The 16,198-nt window shown below is 42.2% G+C and overlaps 1 protein-coding gene across 20 annotated transcripts in view; it reads left to right on the forward strand.

Annotated features, from left to right (window-relative positions):
- Nucleotides 1-16,198, forward strand: part of KANSL1 (KAT8 regulatory NSL complex subunit 1) — a 199,745-nt gene that overhangs the window by 176,302 nt on the left and 7,245 nt on the right. For 8 of the 20 annotated variants that reach the window (XM_008012266.3, XM_073005163.1, XM_008012267.3 and 5 more), the window contains 5 exons: nt 1,747-1,918; nt 10,266-10,448; nt 10,932-11,120; nt 11,459-11,607; nt 16,060-16,184. In XM_008012266.3, coding sequence (XP_008010457.1) covers nt 1,747-1,918; nt 10,266-10,448; nt 10,932-11,120; nt 11,459-11,607; nt 16,060-16,184 — 818 coding nt within the window. The remainder of the gene's footprint in view (nt 1-1,746; nt 1,919-10,265; nt 10,449-10,931; nt 11,121-11,458; nt 11,608-16,059; nt 16,185-16,198) is intronic. The other 12 variants (XM_008012270.3, XM_073005164.1, XM_073005161.1 and 9 more) reach the window with 3 other exon arrangements.

Genomic DNA, 16,198 nt, shown 5'->3' on the forward strand with positions numbered 1-16,198 from the left:
GAGATGACAGGTTCCCACCACCACGCCCAGCTAATGTTTGTATTTTCGGTAGAGTTGGGGTTTCACACATGTTGGCCAGGCTAGTTTCAAACTCCTGACCTCAAGTGATCCACCTGCCTTGGCCTCCCAGTATTGACTTTGACTTAAGTGATACACTCTAGCCATAAAATGGAATGTTAAATATCCCATATGGAGAGCTAGTTGACGTCATGGGTCAGTTTCTAGTCTCTCTCTTCTATTTGCTGTACCTACTGGAGTGAGTTAATCTCTTTTGAATATTGAAAATTTCAGTATAATTTTTAGATCCTAACCAATTTTCCTGAATCCTCCCACTCACCTACTCTGTGATCTCATTTTCATCTCTACCTACTTATTTCTCTTTACCTCAAAATGTCATCCTCTCCAGAAAACCAGTTCTTATTACACAGATACAGGGATTTTTTTCCCCCAAAACAATACCAGTTAATGTTGTCTATACAAAAGTAGCATGCCTAGTTGGTATCACTCCCTTCAGTGGTCTCTACCTCTGTGTGATTTGCCCAGTCTAACCTTTAAAAGACCTTATTTGCGTGCCACCTCTCTGTGGTTGCAATAGAATGTTGGGGGAATGTTGATAAAGACCACATTGTTCTTATATATATCTTTCTCTTACACAAATCCATAAAAGGCTTTCGAGATGTCTCTGCTGAAAATAAATGGAGCTCTAGTAAATGTTAAGAGTTTTTGCTAGCAGAGTTTTGATGCTTTTTGTCTTTGTTCTACTACTGAGCTTGCTCCTTGGATGCCTTCTTATAGTGCCATTCAACATGCAAGTATTTTTTTTCCTGGCCTGTGTGTCCAGGTGACTTTATGAGTTAGGCTTTGGCAAATGCCAGACTTGTTCATCCTAACACTAGAATGTAGGGATCCTGCATTCAGCATGACCTGAAGTTTGCTCAAAGCATAAAATTGTAGATGTTTGGTTTTTTTTACAGAATTCAATCTTTTGAAGACTTAAATTAGTTCATATTTAACTCTGGACTTAATGTGGAGAAGTTATCAATTATTCTGCCCACATGTGCACAAAGGAAGTTTAATGGAAATAATTTCTATCCCTTTGGAATTAATCTAACATGAAGACTATGAGAGTGAGCATTTGCTATACAAAATGTTATTTCGTTACTTAAGTATGAGCTTTGTAACAGTGGATTTTAGGCCAGGTTAAAGAGTAGTTAATAAGTTACTTACAAGTTACAAGCTTCAGGGAAGCTTGCCACCTGGCTTGAGACCACCTGAAAGTCTTTTGAAGAGGAGGTGTGAAAAGAAGAGTAGAGGTGTGGTTGGTAATTGAAGGCTCCCAGGTGGATACATTTGCTGAAGAAAGCGAGTAATGTCCCACCTGGGAATCGGGAGCCAACTATTCGCCTTAGCAGACCATGAAGGTCATGAAAGCATGCAGATTTTATAAAGTGTTCTCAAAAAGCACAGTTTTAATATCTTTTTAAGCTGTCAGAAGTTTGATACCTAGGTAAGCACTTAGAGCTTCAAGTAGTTAGATTTCATCAATGAAAAGGAAGCAAGTTTCCTTACCCACTTTGAAGGTCAGTGTGTTAGACAAATGGAAATATTTTAACAAACTAATCAAATACCCTTTTAGTAGTATCATATAAGTATCTAGAAAGGTCTTCTCAATCTTTGGAATAACAAATGGGGAGCTGGCTTTTTATCAGATGCTGAATTGTCAGTTTTGTTTGACTTTTTTCACAGGTTCACCGGAACAGCACAATCCGCCCTGGCTGTGATGTGAATCCCTCCTGTGCATTGTGTGGTTCAGGCAGCATCAACACTATGCCTCCCGAAATTCACTATGAAGCCCCTCTGTTGGAACGTCTTTCCCAGTTGGACTCTTGTGTTCACCCTGTTCTAGCATTTCCAGATGGTAAGAAAGACCACAGACTAGAAAGTCTAATAAAAGAGACTTGAGAGAGTTCTAGGTGAAAGAAAATCAGCCAAGGTCCAGTTACAACTCAGATACTTTCAAGGTACAACTTTCATCAACCAAGTCTTCTCTTAGAATTTTACAAAAAGGCTGCAACAGATCCACCAAACCAGAAGGTGCCACTAAAAGATTGCAACTTAACATGAGATTTCCTTGTAACTCTTCAAGTAGCTAGGAGGGATCTGGGCTCAGTTGCCTCTAGCCACAGTCATCTGGTCCAAAATACGCTTAGTATATCTTTAAAAATGTTTTGTCTAGGCCAGGTGTGGTGGCTCATGCCTGTAATCCCGGCACTTTGGGAGGCTGAGGCGGGCGGATCACCTGAGGTCAGGAATTCTAGGCTAGTCTCTACTAAATACGAAAAATTAGCCAGTCGTGGTTGTGCCTGCCTGTAATCCCAACTACTTGGGAAGCTAAGGCAGGAGAATTGCTTGAACCTGGGAGGCAGAGGTTATAGTGAGCCAAGATTGCGCCATTGCACTCCAGCCTGGATAACAGAGCAAGACTCCATCTCAGGAAAAAAAAGTTTTGTCTGTGTGTGCCATGATATAAAGTAGGATAGCAGTGTTCTAGGAGAATATCTTCCTACTGGCATTTATGTGGTAACATGACAGCTTTGCAGGATGTAGATAAGCACAACTCTTCGTTGTTAGCTTGTACTGTCTTTAGAAAGTTTGCCTACCTGTTAAATCTGTGTCTGACAACCCTCCTTTCCCACCTCCCTTCCCATACCTGTACCTCTCCCACTTGACAAAAGAAGAGCATTCCTCTTGACCATATTGAATCCCACTATGGGTCTTGCCCCAGATTGTAAAAATCTTGAGGCTAGGTGTTGTGGCCCATGTCTTTAATCCTGTCACTTTGGGAGACCGAGGCAGGCAGATCACTTGAGGTCAGGAGTTTGAGACCAGATGCGGTAGCTCACGCTTGTAATCCCAACTTTGGGAGGCCAAGACGGGCAGATCACAAGGTCAGAAGTTCGAGACCAGCCTGGCCAACATGGTGAAACCCCATCTCTACTAAAAATACAAAAATTAGCTGGGCGTGGTGGCACCTGTCTGTAATCCCAGTTATTCGGGAGGAGAATCGCTTGAACCTGGAGGCAGAGGTTGCAGTGAGCCGAGATCACGCCATTGCACTCCAGCCTGGAGACAGAGCAAGACTGTCTCAAAAAAAAAAAAAACTTGGATGGTGGGGAAAACAAATAAAGAGATCATTTCTAAGAGTTCTCAGCACCTGAAGGAGAATCTCCCAGGTATTAAGTAAAAAGGTTTTGAGTTTTAAAAATAAAATGAAGACAGATAATTCAGGAGTTCTATCAACCAAGTTTTCTCTTAGAATTCTCCAAAAAGACTGCAACGGATCTACCAAACCAGAGGGTGCCACTAAACGATTGCAACTAATTGACAGTTGATCAAACATTAGATAATTGTAATCCCCTGTTGTGCATCTGTTCTTCAAATGATTGCATTTCTGGCCACCTAAATCCAGTAGATACCGGGATTTTTGGCTTTTGTTACCAAAGCCCCCTCTGACTGTGATAAGGATGTGGTGTAATATTCCTGTGATGTGTGATTTCTTGTAAGAGAAAGGAAACAGAAAACCTGGAACACATGGATAGTCAGCAGTTGGTGGAACAGTAAATAAACTTGAATACAATGAGTGGAAAACACTAAAACATTTTCCTCTGTGTTTCAGATTCCAGAGTCACTGACTTTTACCTTCCCCTGCCATTGGATTTATGTAGCCCATGTAACTGCAGTTACTATATGTATAGCGTTTTACAGTTTATAGTACTCTTCTCATATTTGTCTCATTTGCTGCTTTCAATTTTTTTTTTTTTTTTTGAGACCGTTTGCTGTGTCGCCCAGGCTGGAGTGCAATGGTGCAATCTCGGCTCACTGCAACCTCCGCCTCCCAGGTTCAAGCAATTCTCCTGCCTCAGCCTCCTGAGTAACTGGGACTACAGGCACATGCCACCACACCCAGCTAATTTTTGTACTTTTAGTAGAGGCGGGGTTTCATCATATTGTCCAGGAGGGTCTTGAACTCCTGACCTCATGATCCACCCATCTTAGCCTCCCAAAGTGCTGGGATTACAAGCGTGAGCCACCGCACCTGGCTTTTTTTTTGAGACAGAGTCTCACTCTGTCATTCAGGCTAGAATGCAGTGGTGTGGTTTTTGGCTCATTGCAGCATTGGCCTCCCAGCATCAGGTGATGGTCCCACCTCAGTGGGTAGCTGGGACTGCAGGTGCATACCACGATGCCTGGCTAATTTTTTGCATTTTTAGTAGAGAAGAGGTTTCCCCGTGTTGCCCATGCTAGTCTCAAACTCGGGCTCAAACAGTCCACCCATCTTGGCTTCCTAAATTACTGGGATTATAGGCATGAGCCACCATGCCCGGCCCAGAAATTTTGTAAGGTGTTACTTCAGTTTTAGTGCTCAAGGAACAGGCTTGGTAAGGTTGTGGCTTACCTAAAACTAAGTGGCTGATGAGTTTGAATGCCGTCACAGTTCAGACCCAGATATCTGATGCCTGTCCTTCCTTTGGCTATATTTCAAGTTCCTTTCCAGACAGATTATTAAGAGAAGTCAGATTTTTACCCTTTTCGGGATTCTGGCTACAGACAGCACCACCAGGAAGACTTAGGAACATTTGTTGGGTTACTCTCTGAAATACAGTGTTGAACTGTACAGTCTCATACTTGAAGGACAGGAAACCCTGACACTTAAGCGCACTCATTGGATATCACCTGCTAAACACAACAGTCATTTCTTTATCAACAGCATTACCACATAGAGTTGCAAATAATGTCCCCCACCCTCAAATATACCCAGACCATGTGTCTCTCAGCTCCTATTCCATTATTTAGCATCTCTACTAAGAGGTTCTATTTCCTTTGAACACTTTCTGTCCTGCTGACTGCAGGACACTATAGATCTGACGTCAGTGCTGCCCTACCGCATACCTTAGACCTCCCACACTATCATTCCAGGCAACTACAGGCAGCAATGAGGGGGAATGGAAAGAAGGGTAGGGAACACTCCCCTTTTTCTGGTCTTTATGATTTTTATTTTCCTTCATCTAATCCTATTTGTTTTTCTGTGTCTCACACACATACAAAGAGCTTCTAACTATGGCCCTGGGGTTTGGATGAAAAAGTTCGTCATTAAATTTTCCTTATGAGACTATGGTGACAGAGAGAGATTTTTTTTTTTTACATGTAGGCTCTATTGACTACTGTATTTGCCTGTGGATTAACTACACCTCAGTTGGTTGACCTGAAGACCTGATTACCATATCTAATATTGTTCCTGTTGGAATAATTCTGCTTTGATCCAGACAACTGTCACATTCAGAATGCAATGCATTTGGAAATCAGGAAGATTCCCATGGTTGCAGAGATAGCCAGCTCCAAAGGGCACCATTCACATAATATCCTGTGAATAACACACCCCCTGAAGTATTGGGATTCCTTGTACATCATTGTATAGCAGTGAGTAACAGTGAAGGCTAGCAGCTTGGCATACTACTGTGTGGGTCAAACATTTGTGTGGTAGATTTTACTACTGGGCCACCCTTTACAACCTCTTCTCTAGAAGATGTTTAAAAGTGGCAGGATTTCCCACCTTTTTTTTTTTTTTCATAAGAAGATTAAAAATTATTTTGACTCAATTCCTGTGGATGGTTAGTACATTTATACCAAACATAAATGCAGGAAATTGTTTGAATGTGATACTTAGCTATTCACAGATTTTTTTTAAAGTAGTTTTAATGCTTTTTCCTAACCAGTTTGTGTAGTTTGTTAGAATGACAACAACCAACTGCTGCTCTTCATCATGGAGTTGTGCCTTGCACCTTGACTGTACCCCAGCCACTTTTCATTAAGTGTGTGTAGGTGATAGAAATTGAGGGACTGTGTTACAGCCAACTCTACGCCTGGCTGTGGAAGGTGGAGAGACTAGGATGTAATAACCTATTAGTATTCCAGCAGGAAGGGGGCTTTGTTTTACCGCCTCAAGTAATCAAGTCCAGTTAATCCTTAGTTGGAAATGTAGAGGATATATAACCTTGGAGAACAGCTTGTTAACTTTGTAAAAGGGGCTTAATAAGAGCACCACCTGCTGGCCATGAAGATCTATGGTATTTTGAGAGAACTTGCCAAACCCTGCATATGAGGCTACGGCAACTTCCCAGCAGGAGGAAGAAGTCAGCATTACAAAACACCCAGAAAAAGTGCGCCTGAGAAAATGGTGGAAAGTAAGGAGCCCGACAGCCAGGTGAATCATGGAATGTCGACCCTAGTCATCCTGAAGTCAGGGTCTTCTCATTCATCTTTCATTTTGTTTGAGGAAACAATAACTTAAGGATGACATTAGTAATTCATCTTATTTTCCTGTTATTTACCTGACAAGGATCTGCACCCTGTTCTCTGAAAATAGCAGTTTACGTATGTGGGTATGGAATGTAGGAGAATGGATGTAGGAGAATGGGTATGGAATGTAGCTGAATGGATCTCTGGTGGGTTCTCTTCCATTTCATATCCCTTTCTTTGCTTACTTTCAGGTCCCATATCCAGTCTATTTTAGATTTTTAACTCTTTACAAAACCTACGTGTTATCACTTATTAGTATGTGAATTCGACCAGCAATTCCTAAGAGATCTTTTTTCTTTTAACTGACTGAGGGATTTAACTGGGTTCCTGTTCACTCTTAACATGGAAGCAATTAAAAGGCAACACAGCAAACATCTAACAAAGTCTACCAGCTGGAGTTCCTTAAACTGTTTATACTGGGTCTAAAGAGGAATTGCTCTTGATTCTGCTTAATACGTCAACTTGAGAGCGCAAGGTAGTGTTCCATGACTTGAGTTCTACAATGTGCCAACTTGCACTTAAGGGCATTTAGCTGAGAGGAAGGGTTTAGGAGTAAAGTTCCAGTTGAAGAGTCATTGACTCAACATGTTAGAGTTGAGAGACTCATAGGAGTCATATAATCTAGCAGTAACAAATAGATGTCCTTTCTTGTGCCTACTTAAATGAATTGATAGTAACTGTCTGGAGTTATTTAATGTATTGTTTGGGAAGAATCTGAGGTCTCCAGTACAACAGGAAAGACAGCTGTGTTTGGAGCGGAGGGTTAGAGAATGAATGCTAGAATGTTGCCAGCCCTGATCTAGCCCCACCGCCTCATTTCACAAGTAGAACGAAAGTCTGGCCGAATGATTTGTTGTTGCTTTCTCCTACTCAGAGATAGAACCAGGACCTGAATCCAGGCCTACTTGTTTCTAGTCATTGCTGTTTTCACTATAAATCCATGCTTTTGGAGTCCCATTACATATATACACAGCTGTTGCCAAGTGGGAGTAGCTCTTCTGCTGACAAAAGGGTATTGTGGGATGGACAGGAAGTGACCTCCTCTCCTTTCTTGAGCCTCTTTTATACATTCCAGCTCAGCCCAGCTTTCAGATTGTTCTACAGGGCTGAGTGCTTCTAGACAATGCTTTATTTCCTAGGATTTGGTATAGCTGAGTTTGTTTTTAAGTGTGGAAAAGAGTGATTATGAGAAACATTTGAGAAGACAGCACTGTCCTCAGAAACTGTGTCCTTACACTTAGACAGGTAGCAAATGTTTGTTTTGATTAAAACTTTAATAGTTTTCCTAATTTGTTTCACTGTCATAAGGCCCAGTAGTCTATTCTTAGAGAAACCATGGAGCTGAGGCTGCTTACCCTCTGGGAAAAATCATCCCTGAGAATATTAGCTTTTTTATTTTGTTTTTTTCCAACTCAGATTTTTATTCCAGTCCTGGAAGGCCTTTCAGTGTCATGAAATTCGTCATCTATACCATAGGCAGGAGTGGCTAAATTTCTTTTACTCTGCAGAACTGACTTGGAAAATATTTTGTACTGTCTGTTTGTTGGGAGTAATTTGAGAAATAATTGACTTTACCACAGAATCCCCCCCATCCTCTGGGTCAGTGAAGTAGCCTCAAGGTATATTGTCTAAGAGTATGGGCTTTAGGGTTGTATAATCCTGAGTTTGAAAGTTGGTTGTTACTCGTTAAACTGTGTAACCTTGGACATAGTTAATGCACCTTTCTGCATCTGTTCCCTATCTTTAAGTATAATGGTGCTTGCCTCATGGAACTGTTACGAAGATTAAGTGGCACACACATGATATACACAGTGCCTGGCAGATAATAATGGGTTCAGTAATGTTAATTTAGACGTTTCTTCCCTGCCTTTTTACCCCCAGTTCAGATTGAGCGTATCCTCTATGCTCTATGGGAGCCAAAACCCCATAAGCTTTTAGAAAATATATTAAACAGTATAAATTTCTAGTAGTTCTAGAAGACATGCTGTCAGTGACTGGAATTTGTACTTATTTTTGAAAGATGGGTAAAGACAAGATGACTGTGGAGAAATAAATAGAAAAATAGCCCAAATCACATGCCAGGAGTAAGTTGCTGTGAGGTGGGAACTGCTTAGAAGGAGATTTTTGACCCAGAAGTAGTGATAGGACCTGGGCATTTGGGTCCTATCCTGAATTTGGACTCGTTTTGGAATAGCTGAGTTAGATTGTCCTCTCCTGTCCTCTTACGCCACCAGAGCCTTCTTCCTTCAAGTAGTGGTGTTTCATTCTATTCTGTAGCAGTGGATAGGGACTCTAGCGGGAACTTCTGAGCATGCCCCAGGTGGTTACTGATTCCCAGGAGGAACTGGGAGGTGAGGAAAAATGTGCTGGCCTTCAGATTTAAATATCCCTGGAAAGCTTTGTAGAAGCCTGAAAATAGACTCACACCGCTATCCATTGTGGTGAAATGTTAGAATATTGAAAACATAAGGAAAATCTAAAAGTTATACATCAGCACCAGAGGTTCCAGTCAGAGTAATAGGCAAGAAGTAAACAAAGGAATATAGATTGGAAAGAAAAGGTAAAACAGTCTCCATTTGTAGATGACGTACTTATGTCTATAGAAAATCCTACTGAATAAACAAGAAAAAACCTATAATGAAGTAGTTTCACAGGCTACAAGGTCATTATATAGCAGTTTATTGTGTTTCTATATACTAGTAATGAAGAACTGGAAATTAAAATTTTGAAAGGTACTATCTTTAATCATTTCCATCTGAGACTGACAGCCTGACCTTCACTGTCCATATTTCTATCAGTATTTTGGTCAAAACCATTTAACAAGTCTCTTAAACTTTCCCTCATCTTCCTGTCGTTTTCTGAACCCCTGCAAACTCTTCCAACTTCTGCCCATCAGAAAACATTAATTCTTAGGAATAAACTTAACAAATTGTATTTAAGAGTGGTATGTCAAAAATAACTAAACACTGCCAAGAGAAAATCAAGACAAACCTAAATAAATGGAGAGAGAGATGCCACGTCAGTAGTAGATTGAAAGATTCAGTGTTGGTGGTGGAACAGATGGAAGTTCTCCCGAAATTGATCTGTAGAGTCAGTGTAATACCACAAGTTTTTTTGTTGTTTTTTGCAAAAGCTTAGAAGGCAAAAACCAGACCACCTACAAATAAGAAAGAAACCGATTCCCTCTTAAATACAGCACTGGATATTAGAACACATGGAAGAATAGCTTTTTTAAATGTTTGAGAGGAAAATGGTTTAAATCTAGAAATTCCTTTCCTAAAGGAATTACTCAAGGATATATTCTTGGAAAAAATCTAAGAAAATGGAAAGATAAGAAACAGCATAAAAAATTCAGTCCAAAAGATGCTGATTTGTGATACTGAACATTAACTAGTCAGCTGAAAATCCCTGGGAATCTCATGATGGGAATTGGCGGAGCTGCAGAGGAAGGAAGGAGAATGGTGTGTAGTTCTTATTTGGAGAGAGGCTGTAGTACTCAGTACAGTGCCTTTTAACGTAGATAATGAATATTGTTGAATAATTGCATCCAGATTAACTCTATATTGATAGAAAAGAAGTAGGCTTAAATATGTTTTTAAATCTCTAGAATAGAAACAGGATGTTTTCAAACAAACAAGGACACAAGAACAAAAACTCCATCAACCAAAACAAAAAGGTGTTTTGTTTTTTCCCCCTTGGGACTTGAAAGTAAAAAGCAAAAGTGACCTGCTTGCAAATAGAATGAATGACCTTCAGTAATGTTCACATAAACAGATCTTTCGTATGACAGCACTTGTCCTGCCAAGTGTCAGGCCACTGGGCAAATAAAAGGAGGGTGGAGTGTAGGTCTTGAACACTAGAGAGGCCAGGTGTTTGGACTAACCTGTAGCATTTTATGTTTCTTACAGATGTTCCCACAAGCCTGCATTTCCAGAGCATGCTGAAATCTCAGTGGCAGAACAAGCCTTTTGACAAAATCAAACCTCCCAAAAAGTTATCGCTTAAGCACAGAGCACCCATGCCGGGCAGTCTGCCAGATCCAGCTCGTAAGGACAGGCACAAATTGGTCAGCTCCTTCCTAACAACAGCCAGTAAGTGTCAGGGAGTCAGGAAGTCCCCCAGAGTATCAGTGACTTTTCATTCCTTTTATATTCTCGAATTTGTAGTTTGCATGCATGTTGGGGGTGGGAGAGGCAGTTGACTGACATAAATTCAGCTCACAGTGACTGCTTCTGCTTGTCTTGGATGCTCTCAGATGGACTTTGGGAGCTATTCTAGCCACCATGGATCTTGGAACAAGACCCAAAATGCTCAGTGAACAGCCAGCAATGGCATAGCATTGGGTTCATCTACGGTCAGGTGTCTTCTGTATCCTGGTGACATGTTTCTCTGGTTCTGGGCTCCCTGTGCCTATCCTAGCCATTGTGCAAATTACTAGAAACTTCAGTCCTGAAGGACTGTCCTGCTGCCTTGGGTATACAACATTGGCCTAGAGAACTCAAGAGCTTGGAACTCAAATAAGAAAATATTTGAGAGGACATATTTCACAGCTCTTTTTCTGTTCCCCTCTTCAGAGCTGTCCCATCACCAAACCCGGCCTGACAGGACCCACAGGCAGCACTTAGACGATGTGGGGGCCGTGCCCATGGTGGAGCGAGTGACAGCGCCAAAAGCAGAGCGCTTGCTCAACCCACCGCCACCCGTGCATGACCCAAACCACAGCAAAATGAGATTGCGAGACCATTCATCTGAGAGAAGTGAAGGTAGGGCCAGGCCCGTGGCACCTCTACCTGCAACTGCACCTGCTCAGGGCTTTCTGGGGCAGCCTAGCCTTCTCTTAATTGCCCCCAGCTTTGTCCTTCACTTTCTAGGAAGGCAGAGTAGAGGGACGCTACTGCTTCTAAATGCAGGTCACTTCTTAACTGCTACAGTAACCTCTGCCCTGCCGCTACTTCCCACAACTAGTGTGCTTCACCTTTTTATCCTCTAGGCATAGAAAACATTTTTGCCTTTAGTATGTATTGCTGCCATTCCAAGCTTGTGTTAGAAGTAACGCTGGTTAAGATAGCCATGTATTTCTCTTTTCTGTTGACTTCTGCAGTGTTGAAGCATCATACAGACATGAGCAGTTCGAGCTACTTGGCAGCCACCCACCATCCTCCACACAGTCCCTTGGTGCGACAGCTCTCCACCTCCTCAGACTCCCCTGCACCCGCCAGCTCTAACTCACAGGTTACAGCCAGCACATCGGTAAGTACCTGTGTGCAGTTGGCCGGACACCCCCTCTGCAGGTCACAGCTCACTCAGGTGGCTCCAGAGGACAGTGTGAGGGTGGGTTATAAAGCCCAGGGCATTTATAGGAACTCAGCTCATCGTGATGTATGTATGTATGTCTGTACCATTTTTAAGTCAAAGTCATGGTACTTGACCTTCTGTTGTTTTTCTTGAGTTTTTCATAGTAGAGATGGATTATGCTGAGCCATCCATAGAAAGCTTGATGCAGGGACAAACTCTTAAGGTGATCTGTGACTATTCAAGATCTGTTGGGCTAAGTTTCATAGAGGACTCAACAGTTCCATGGCCCTAATCCTGTTGGCCCAAGAAGTGAACACGAGAGGAGGGGTAGAGGGGAGATTTCCATGGGCATTGGAAGCAGTGTTTGATTTCCTTGGTTTTACTTTCCGGGTGAGTGGAGGTGAAGTACTGAGAATAAACACTAGGCTTGAGGGTACCAGAAGAGAAGGGAAGGGAGAAGGCAGAGTCCATGCTTTTTAGGTATACAGAGCAGAATTACAGATCCAGCAGCCCCCATGGCAGGACATTTGGCGTGCACACACCAGATTTTACAATAGCACACTCCATTTGGAAGCAGTTTGCACAGCTATTCCAGAGACATTTCCTTTAATTTCATTCTAATATTTTAATTCCTCAAGTGTGCCCTCTTTGAACATATATACCTGTAGCTGCTCTGTACCTACTCAAAAGGTCCTTTTTGTAAAATAATTATAATGTAATGGTAAATGTAAAACTCTCTAACTATAATGTTTATTGAACACTTAGTACATGTCAGTGATCAGTGATTTACATGTGTTACATGTTACAATGCCTTTTGAGATGTAGGTTAGTACTGTGGATTTCATTTTGTATGCATGAAAACTGTGAAGGCAGCTTGTGAGGGTTATAATTATGATTCAAACTCAGGCAGCCTGACTGTAGAGCCAGCTCTTTTAACATTACACTACACAGGCTAAACCTGGGTGAGGGTATTGCAGAGGCAACTTAGGAAGTTCCTTCAGAGCCTAGATCAGGAAACTTCCAAGCTCATAAAATGGACTCACTAGGCTCCTGTGGTCAGGTAGGAATTCACATTGTTCTCTCTTTGCTGTTACAAATCAATCTTTTCCAAATGGTCTCTTTCCTCTTCCCCTTTCTTTATCCCCCTCACCCACAAATTTTATCTAAATAGGTGTGTAGTGTCCCTCACATACTCAGTTATCCAGCAGCAAAGAGTTTCAGTATTTATAAAAGAGAGTCTAAACTAATTCTGATAGAAAATCTGAAGTCAGAGATTCAGGACTTAGCACTTCAATATTTCTGTGTCTGGAGAATGTTAAATTAGGCCTGGATCACTTGAAATTTTTACTATTTATTGAGTAAAAATTTTGTGTGTAGCCCTATGCTAACCCCTGAGGCTCTCAAAGACTCTGGATTTATGTAAAAGAAGATAGGCCAGGCGCAGTGGCTCACGCCTATAATCCCAGCACTTGGGGAGGCGGCTGAGGCGGGTGGATCACTTGAGGTCAGGAGTTCAAGACCATCCTGGCCAATAAGGTGAAACCCCATCCCTACTAAAAATACAAAAATTAACTGGGCATGGTGGCATGTGCCTGTAGTTCCAGCTACTGTAGAGGCTGAGGCAGGAGAATCACTTGAACCGGGAAGTGGAGGTTCCAGTGAGCGGAGATCAAGCCATTGCACTCAAGCCTGGGCGTCGCAGTGAGACTCTGTCTCAAAAAAAGAAAATTGGTTCTGGACGTCCCGTAGATAGCAAAATCTATAGTTGCTCACGTCCCTAACATAAAATGGCACAGTATTTGCATATAATGTATGCATATGCTTTAAATCCCATATACTTAAAATCGTCTCCAGATTACTAATAATACCTAATGCAGTGTAAATGTTATATAAATAGTATGCTGTATTGTTTAGGGAATAATGACAAGAAAAATCTGTACCTGTAAAGTACAGACACAATTTTTCCCCCCCAAATATTTTCAATCCACAATTGGTTGAACCCATGGATACAGAGGGCCAGCTGTCCTTGAAATCAGGGAAAGAAGCCAGAGGCCACTGGAGAAAGGTAGGGAGGAGGGGGAGTGTTTGAGTGCTTCCCAAAAGCCAGTAGCTGCATCAGAATCACCTCAGCAGCTTTAAAAAACAAAACAAACAAACCAAACACTTCTAAAGATCTGATTTGTTGCTGGGTGTGATCTTGCATGCTTATAGCTCCAGCTACTCAGGAAGATCTCTTCGGCCCAGGAGATTGAGTCCAGCCTGGGCAATACAGTGAGACCTCATCTCTTAAACAAACAAACAAAAAGATTCTGATTTTATAAAAGAGCAGGGGGAGTCCTAGAACCTTTTTTGTTTTTTGGTTTTTTTTTTAAATACTCCTTAATCTTGCCGGGCGCAGTGGCTCAAGCCTGTAATCCCAGCACTTTGGGAGGCCGAGACGGGCGGATCACGAGGTCAAGAGATCGAGACCATCCTGGTTAACATGGTGAAACCCCGTCTCTACTAAAACTACAAAAAAACTAGCCGGGCGAGGTGGCGGGCGCCTGTAATCCCAGCTACTCGGGAGGCTGAGGCCGGAGAATGGCGTGAACCCGGGAGGCGGAGCTTGCAGTGAGCTGAGATCCGGCCACTGCACTCCAGCCTGGGCGACAGAGCTACACTCCGCCTCAAAAAAAAAAAAAAAACTCCTTAATCTTGCTTCTGATATACAACCAAGTTTGGGAATCAGTTTTATTCTTACCACCTGCTCTCTCTCTCTGGCTCTAAATAGGAGATACTAGTTAATTTACACCAAATGAGTAGCTGACAGAATTAGGGGTGTGTCTAGGCGGAGGATGACATACAGAGCCAATTGAACCATCCCACAACCTGCTCCACTATCTTTTTCTGGAAGGTTCTAACAACAAGCCCAGGAAGTTTCAGGGAAAGTGTATACCTGTTTCTGCCAGCAGTTTCACATTTATTCGCATTTATACTGGGAAGGCTCTCTCTCTTGAGGCTTTCTTAAGATGCATTTCTTGTAGTGGGATGTATAATTGCAGCAGAGATCTGGCAGTGGCAGAGGTCTCTGGGTATGAGATCATTAATCCTCAGCTACAGAACTCAGGCAAGATTCCCAAAAGTCTGTTTAACCATTTTGGTTAACCAGATATCCTAAATTTCTGAGGTCACTGACCGTCATCTAATTTGATAGAGAAAGAAATTGAAGTGAAAAGGGCATTGTGGTCATCTGAAATTATAAATGACAGTGACTGAAACTCTGGCCCAGGAAGTGCTGACTTTCAACATTCTCTGAGAATGTCCTAAGATGATAGGATGAATAAATTGTATCTCACCCTCCAGGAACAGAGGATAGAGTGGTTAGTTGTAGGGGACTTCTTCCTCCACCAACCCCTTCCCAGTGGGCTGACCACACTTAGTGGTTTAGGTGTAAATGCAGCCTCTTAGGTGTTTTCCAGCTGTTTTGTTGCCATGACAGCGTGTTTGTTATGCCACTGTTTCACTCTGGCCTCTCACAGCTCAGTTGCTAGTTTCTGTTTCAGGATAGGGTATTAACTATCTGGGCAGCAGCAGGTAGTAGGCTTTTTCTTCCATCCAAGAGACTTAAGCCATTTAGTTCCCTGGTCTCCCAGCTACTATAGATGCCTTCCTCTGCCTCTGATATTCGATCCTTGGAAGTCTTATTTTTCTTAAGAGTTTGGTCTTCTCAACTTCCTATAGAAGCAAATTTCCTTTCACCAGGAATGTGAAGTATAGTCAGGTTCTCCTCTTCAGTTTCCCTCCATTCATCTCCTTTGATACAGCTAGAAAGCTCTCAGATGTTTCCCCAAGAATCACCAAAAGAGGGGAAATCACATAAAGACTGAGCAGATGGTGGGTGCAGATTGAGCTGAAGAGTTCAGATCTTCGAGAAGGAGGTGCATTCATGACAACCAAGGTTAGATGATCTATTGAGATCGGCCTGCCCTTTGGGCATCTTTCAGGATAAGCTTTCAAGCATTGCTTTTTGGGGAGGGACCACTATGAGTCTCAAGTCATAAATGGGGATAAAGGAGGGAAATGAGGATTGCAAAAGGAGAGGAGGTTAATAGAGGTGTATATGGAGTAGAAACCCCAACAGTTAAGATCCCAGGTACGCACCCCTATGAAATTTACACATGAGCCCTTGAAGGAAGAGGGTGACCAGTGGGACTTATGAATAGGAATAACTCCTCACGACCACGTAGTACGCAAGGTTTTTGCTGTTGAAGACTGACTCCTAGGTAAGAGCAGCTCCTATGGTCACTGCTCAGCTTCAACCCAAGGACCCAGATGCCTGGTTATTGGTGATCCTGCTTTAAGTCTTAGATGAATGATTTGATGTCGTAAAATTGTACCTCCCTTTTAAACTTAATTTTTATCTTACAGCAGCAGCCAGTTAGGAGGAGAAGGGGAGAGAGCTCATTTGATATTAACAACATTGTCATCCCAATGTCTGTTGCTGCAACAACCCGCGTAGAGAAACTGCAATACAAGGAAATCCTTACTCCCAGGTAGAAGCTCAGAA

This window comes from Chlorocebus sabaeus, chromosome 16, assembly GCF_047675955.1.
Source record: "Chlorocebus sabaeus isolate Y175 chromosome 16, mChlSab1.0.hap1, whole genome shotgun sequence".
Taxonomy (NCBI): domain Eukaryota; kingdom Metazoa; phylum Chordata; class Mammalia; order Primates; family Cercopithecidae; genus Chlorocebus; species Chlorocebus sabaeus.